Consider the following 7,525-nt stretch of genomic DNA (forward strand, 5'->3'; position numbering starts at 1 on the left):
ACAGTAATGGCTGAGATCTTAAGTTACTTAAAAATGACTCCTATACTTGAGCATACATTAAGTATCACAATCTAATTAATGGACCACATTTACCTATCACAGAAAAGTAAGGGGCACAGGGCCTTCCTCCACCATGAGCGTTGTAGTACAAGAGGACAGGGGGATGGTGTTGGACTTTTCCCTAGACACTAGCACTAGTGCTAGACACCACTTAAGTGTACTATTGAATGTTTAGCCTGTATCTTATTACCAGACCTGGAGAGGTTTATAACTGTCGATTGTTTCTCTTTTCAGCCAACTACACACTGCCACAAGGTTGTAGTATAGTGATCGCCCCACTCTCCACCCACATGAACCCAGCTTTGTACCCGGACCCGGAAAAGTTTGACCCAGAAAGGTTTACGGCAGAGGCAGTTGCTGCGAGACATCGCTACGCCTACATTCCCTTCAGTGGGGGTCCACGGGGCTGCATTGGTAAGATTCACTTTTGCTTCGTAGATTGATCTAAACTATGAATCGTCAATTCATAAACTACAATTTTTGTTTTAAAATTGTATTGATTCATTCATAAACTGTAAACAGCAAACATGACATTGACAAATAGCTACTACTACGGATGCTCAAACATGTTTCTTGGTAGTTGTCCTAAATTTACGTAGGTGCACATTTCAGTACAGTCTAATACATTGGAAAGGTATTCTCAAACATAACTATACTTTAGTTCCCGTCCACCGTACAGAGAGTCATAAGCCATGTATTCCAAATTTTAGTTTCAGTGACACAAGCCTAAAATGTAAAAACAATCAGGACCCGTAACACTTTTTACTACTAATTTTGACCAAAACAAAGTCAAAAATTGAAATGATTAGTTAAAAATACCAGAGTATTGGTAATATAAAATAATTGTGGAGAAATGTTTTTGCCACCTTCAAGAAGGTAGCAGTTGACGTAACCCACATGGAAATTAACATGATGTTTCCAGTACCATAGTGTTGATAGGACCACTATTTCCCATAAGACCTGAACTACTTGTGAAAATAGAATTGATCACTAGTTAGAGAGGGTTACAAAATAGTTAGAAGTTTCTAATCCTTGGTAGTATCTAACATTGTAATTGAACCACACACATTTTAAGATATTAAGCTGAATGCACAAAATTATGTTAGTTTTCAATGCTTTTCTAACGACAATCAGAACACCTTAAGAAATAGTTAATTTGTACTTCCCAAAAGGTCTGTATTATAGAAGTAAGAATGAAAGAATGACCTATTTTAAATGATCTTATAAGTTTAGTAAATATTTCGATGCCCATCAAGGTTTTGCACTAAATTTTATTGAGTGACTGAATTTCTGATTTCTTTGAATTTCCAGGATCAAAATATGCAATGCTGTCCATGAAAACTACAATATCTGCTATTCTAAGAAGCTACAAACTCTTCACGGATATTAAAATGGAAGACATCAAACTAAAGATAGATTTGTTGATGAGGAGTGTGAATGGATTCCCGATTCGACTTGAACGTCGTAAATCAGAGTTTACGTGATCAACATTGTAACTGTTACAATGTTAAATTTGTAAATACTTCCAAGACTTTCTGGTAGAGCATCATATTAATTTATTTTGACATGTTTCCAGAGTATATCATCCATTGTGACATTGTATGTGATTTTCTATCATTACGGTTGAACAAGTCGCTAGGTTAGATAATTTTGATTGTAACAATTAGTATTATTTTTAGTATTTTGATGATGTGATAGACGTTGCATGATGTGTATGTTATTTTTATACTGTACATATTTTTCTAGTTGCTTTATGTTGTTGATTTAGTAATTTTTATTATTATTTATGATGTGAGAAGACACTCCTTGAATGTTAAAAGAATTATTTGCAAAAAGATGGTTTAATGGTGTTGGATGATTTTTTCACTATCTGTATTTACAGATTTGTATGTAGTACAGAATATTACAGTAAAAGTGTTATTTATTAATGATTAATGATAAGATTAAGTCAGCCGTCTCAGTAACAGAATATTGTAACTACAGTGAATACCACAACTGTTATTAAACACATAATTTAGCCATGTTAAATCTAATTATTACTAGGTAATTTATGATTGATATGTATTACATTCTAAGACTCAAAATAAAATAAATTAAATTATGTAATTCACCACTTTGTCTTTAATTACTACAAAACCACATTGCAGATTTATTGCCTTAAGAATGTTAACAAGGATTGGAGGCGGTGTGTTGGTGTGTTACTACCTATGATCATTTAAAACCCATCATGGGGTAGCTACAGTAACTCATGTTCACAAAATGTAAAAAAAAAAAAACTTAGCTTAAGGGGTTTTGTCTTACTTCCACCCAAACACACTGGTTGACAATAGTTATGTAAAAAATTAAACCAGAATAAATTAGAAAAGTCCTATAACTGAAAAGAAGGTTTGTTTTCAAACTAGTGTTATCCGTTTTTGATGGAAAAATATCTTCACTTTCATCTTATCCATTATTAATTAGCAAAGGATGTATCATATTTGAAGATTTTTGTGGAGATGGTTCTTGGAAAAACTTTAGTAAAACATCCTATGTCTTACTTGTGCATCCGCAACCTTGTTAATTGACTACTCATAGTCCAACAAAAGACAAATAACTTCATTTACATGTTCATTTATAAAGCTTGCTAATTAAATTTAATTTTCTATCCTGTTGAGCTGAACAAAGGAACTTAGTTAGTTTGTTACAGGCAATGACAGCTGATCCACGGCCACCTTTAACTCCAGGCCATGGCCTGGTAAATTGGCAACGTCGCAAGTAGTGTTGTTTAGCGCCAGATGTACCATAAGATAACATGGCAGACAGGTGACATATTCATTATTTTGTGTATTATTAATTTGAATATTTATTAATTAAATTTATAAACATGTTCATAAGGTTTATAAACATGAATTTATCAACATATCTATATAAATAAAATTAGAGTTTTGTCTGTAAATTGCTCAGAATGATATATTTTTAGGTTATTTTTACGTTTTATACATTAAAGAAGCAGAAACAAGTCTTATATCTATTTCTGTCTGTCTGTCTGTAACACTCAAGATGGCATTTTACGCAATCTTCTCCGTGAAAACAAGAGTACCTATCAAGATCCAAGTCATTTTAATGTATTCACTGGATTGACGAGAGTGTCTTTAGTGATTAAAATATGGCCTCACTACTTTGTAAATAAAATTACGGACGTTCAAAAAGTACGGTTGTTCGATTTTTGTCAAATTTTCGTTCAATTTTTATCACATAATCGTCTATGAATTAACGAACAGCTGTCCGGATCAAGATTATTTTTCTAGCTGTCACTGGTATGTTTACAAATGTTGTTAACAAATACCGCAACCATTTCCGATCACGTTTTGAAGGCAAATCCCATCCAAACGGGATTAAAAACGTTTTTCTTACATAACGGATTTAATTAATCGCAAGTGGAATAATATAGTGTAACCGTAAATGAAATTAAATAACTAGGCATCATCCAGGTCAGGAATCATAAATTCTTTGTGTATGAAATTGTTCTTGAGTTTTGATAACCAGAAAAAAGACCTTGAATCAGTGTTGTATGGCTGGGACACTTAATGATCGTCGCCAATAGCTTACAAACAATCAATCGGCGGCGCTTCAATGGCGATAAAGTAAAAAAATTTGGTTTGGTGTAAAGTAAAAAAATCACAACTGCAGTGGGTGATTGTAATAGAGGTTTACGGATGATGCTAAACTCGCGTTTCCAATGTGTCACTTTTTTCTACTCACCGTGTAATGCAATTGCTGGACCATACAGCCAATAGGCCCATAGCCCATCTCTTGGGTACGTACGCCTACCTATTTATTCATCTAACAACCTTTTCGACGACGATCCTTGATACCAGCAATTTTCCATAGAATACATGGCCTACCTACCTACCTACTTAAGAAATAAAATTACAAATGCCCAAAAACCCAACATTGTGTGATTTTTGTCACATTCAACTGACTACTATAAGATCCCCGTACGTAGAACGGGCACACAGCTAGTTGAAAATAAAACGAAAAAAAGGAAAATCTATTTCTGTACATTTAAAAAGTAGTCAATATTTTCACAGCCCAGTTACCAAGCTTATGTATAAAAAAAAACACAAATACCATTAACTGCCTCCAAACAAAACAGCTGTTACAACACTACTTGCAACTTTGCGACTTCGAAGTCTGCGGTCTGGAGTTAAAGGATCACTAATTGTTTGATTAGAAGTGAATTAATGACATTCATGGATCTCATCTGTAATAGGCTATTTTTCGTTTTTAGTGATAATGGGATATTATTTTAAGAGAGTGATAAAACAATATTTATTCACAAAAGTTTTACTTCACCATTGTACATCCAGTTTCTGTGATAGCTAGTAATTTGCGAGTACAACGCTTTACAAAGTCATTTTTTACTAACTGGTAAAATATAAAAAGAAAGGTTCATCCATATGACAAGAAAATCTTATATCTCAATACAAAAGATTATGAAAACCCTAAGATATTTGATTGCAGAATTACATGTACAAATATTTGTTTTTTGTACCAAAACAACTTCTGATAAATGCCCGATGTGAGGTGCTTGTCTAGTGTTTCGAATAAGCTAGTTAAACATCATACTTTCAATTATCATTGTATAAATAAGTGTACTAATTATTACAGAGGTTAGTTAGGAAGGTAACTATTATGATTATACTGTAATTATAACATGATTGTGCGCAAATAAAAATAATAATTGTGCCTTGAAATCCTAAAATAATTGTTATTCAAATAAATACAATAGGTATACTACTTACTTAGATGTATTACCATTGACTAACCAACACAAGTAGACTTCTCATCCCATTGTAAATTTTGAAGCACGTTTTTCATGTCTAGTTCATGTACGGTGTCACTGGGCACTAGTGTCGACGAAATTTTGTTTATATTATTTTAGGGTTAATTTCTTGATTTGTGCTTCACTGTTTGGTTATATAAAAAGGGGAAAATTTATTGTTTATGATTAGATCGTATTATTTGGTTAGAGGAGGTTTTAAATTACTGTAATAACAAGAAACAAATTGTAAACAAAACACGACCTCTACATAAACCGTACAGAACTAACGATAAAATTGTCTTCAGCTGTTCCATAAGGATGAGAAATCTACTAAGGGAGTATGTTTTATCTATGGTATTACCTTATACTGTTTAGTTATCACCTAAAATAACGACAATAAAATAAATAACAATCAATGCAAAATAATTGGATGTGATTATAAACAGAGATATCATAAAATTTATTTAAATATAAACTGTTAAAATAAAACATACATAGAGAACTTTGTTAAAAGTTAAAATATGTATAACAGTTTGAGAGTTCAAAACAATAAAAAAATATATTAAGTTAAAATATTCAGGAATGATTGTTTTAGTTTTAAAACGTAAATATAAAATAGGTTGTCTTTAATCAATCCTGGAGGCAATGCTGAATAAATTTTAAACGTAACTTAAATACAACAAATTACAACCATAACCATTAGACTCTAACACAAACGGTAAATTCATTACAAAACAACATAGATTCAATAGTTTTAAATTGATGTATATTAAAAATACTTCTTTGGTAAAAACAGATCAGATCTATTGTATCAGTAAAAAATGCCAAAGGCCTATTAATTAATACTTAATACATAAATGTCTAAAATACAAGATCAGTTCCTTAAATACTAACTTATACTAACAATAAAAATAGATTCTTGATTTTCCTAGATCTTTTATGAATGGTAGCAAGTTCTTTACAATGTGTATAAAATATTTTGAATATTTTGATAAATGGTTTACAACTAAAACCATTCTCTCAAGACTCCCCTCTACTTAGTCTGCCATTCTTATGACACCATTTTAATTGAAAATTTATTAAATTAGAGTAAAAACTCAATGGCGTGATTTTGACAAGTGAGTAAAGTATTCCTATGGACTGATTTCTATGTGAGTATCTGGGTTAATCATAACACAAATATGTTGAAACCATGTAATGTATGTTGGTCTGCATGAATTCTGAACGGTTTTTTTTATATTGTACACAAATATATATATTTTATATTTTTGTTTTATAATTTGGTTAGCACAAAAAAATGCAGTGTGGCGGAAAATATAGAGAACCATAGTTCATCATATGGTTATACAGTAATTTCAGCCCTCATTTTTTTTCTGTCGCCTTAAGAATCACTTGAATACCCGAGTTAGCGGAGTGCGTATTCGAGGATCTATCAATCTATATACACAATAAGGGTTTTCTCTGTTACATCCTCTTTTCAGCTGTCCACCTTAACCAATTTTTACGATTAAGGTGTCATTGTAAAGATTATGGTCTAGCGAAGTGATGAATGGCAACCAAAAAGGTAATTTCCTTTAGGGCTCTTAGCGTTTTGTTTTTTAGAGAATTTGCTGTCAAAGATTCAGTGATGCTGACTAACTTTTTTTAACGGTTTGGATGTGAACAGCTGATCATTCAGTTGAATGTTTAACTAGTCAGATTTTAAACAAGAGACCCAACAGCATTTGAAAATGGATTAGGTTTCTTCTTTATAACATAACTGTAACCTGATAGAGACATCACTTTTCAATTTCATATTGTAGATCTAAAAGCAACAATTTACTTTATTGTAAATTAATTGGTTTATTCACCTAATAAGCGTCTCAAAAAAACATAATCTTTGAAAGTAAAAGGGTATTACATTTTTTGCTTTGCCTTGGAATAGAAACTTACTTAAAATGCGCAATTTACAAATGGGTCCTCGTCATCAGTATTCAGGCCTTACACTACTTATCTTAATGACTAGGTTATTTGAGCTCGTAGCAAAAGTCGTAGTTGGGAGGGTCGTCAGGTATTGGAGGTGGCTCTTGTGGAATATCGACCCCTTCAGCGTCCAACAGTCGCAGTTTGATCTCCATAGATAAGAGGATCCCAAGGTCGTTCTCCGTCTCCTTACTTGTCATCTTGTTGCCTAACACATTGCCAAATGTTCATTTTTCTTTCGTTTCGGGAATAGCAAATATTTGTTTACTTGGATGTGTGCAAAAATACTTCGACAATGAACGGAAAAACAGTGGCAGCGAAAAATTCCTTGGTTTGGAACTGGATATTAATATTTCTTGGGGTAATTGTATTGATAATATTATTAGTACATTAAATTCCGCCCGTTATCAAATGCTAATACTACGTAATTATATTGACCTTAAAACTAGAATTGAACTATGGGATTGAGTTCTGGGGATTATCATGTGATTCAGTTAAAAGTTATTAGTAATATTGACTCTTTCCGTAAGATTACAGACCAATTAAATGAACTCCTTTTCCTTTAGTGAAACAGGCTTTAACATGATCAAAGCTCATGAACAAGAAACAATTGTAAGACTCCTAAAAAACCTTTTGGGCAACCTAAAGCCTATGAAAGGATAGAAAATATTGTATTCAAGAAATTCATCAACGTTTTTT

General features: G+C 32.3%; 1 protein-coding gene across 1 annotated transcript; it reads left to right on the forward strand.

Moving 5' to 3' along the window:
- Positions 1 to 294: 294 nt before the first annotated feature.
- LOC128982734 (cytochrome P450 4g15-like) lies at positions 295 to 2,114 on the forward strand (the record flags this gene model as incomplete). Its single annotated transcript, XM_054401672.1, has 2 exons — positions 295 to 474; positions 1,372 to 2,114. Coding segments are annotated over 2 exons (353 nt in total), but the record flags the coding sequence as incomplete, so codon positions are not given.
- Positions 2,115 to 7,525: the final 5,411 nt, after the last annotated feature.

The sequence above is a fragment of the Macrosteles quadrilineatus genome, unplaced genomic scaffold (genome assembly GCF_028750875.1).
Source record: "Macrosteles quadrilineatus isolate MER2022 unplaced genomic scaffold, UCM_ALF_1.0 Scaffold_1147__1_contigs__length_15323, whole genome shotgun sequence".
Classification (NCBI taxonomy): Eukaryota; Metazoa; Arthropoda; class Insecta; order Hemiptera; family Cicadellidae; genus Macrosteles; species Macrosteles quadrilineatus.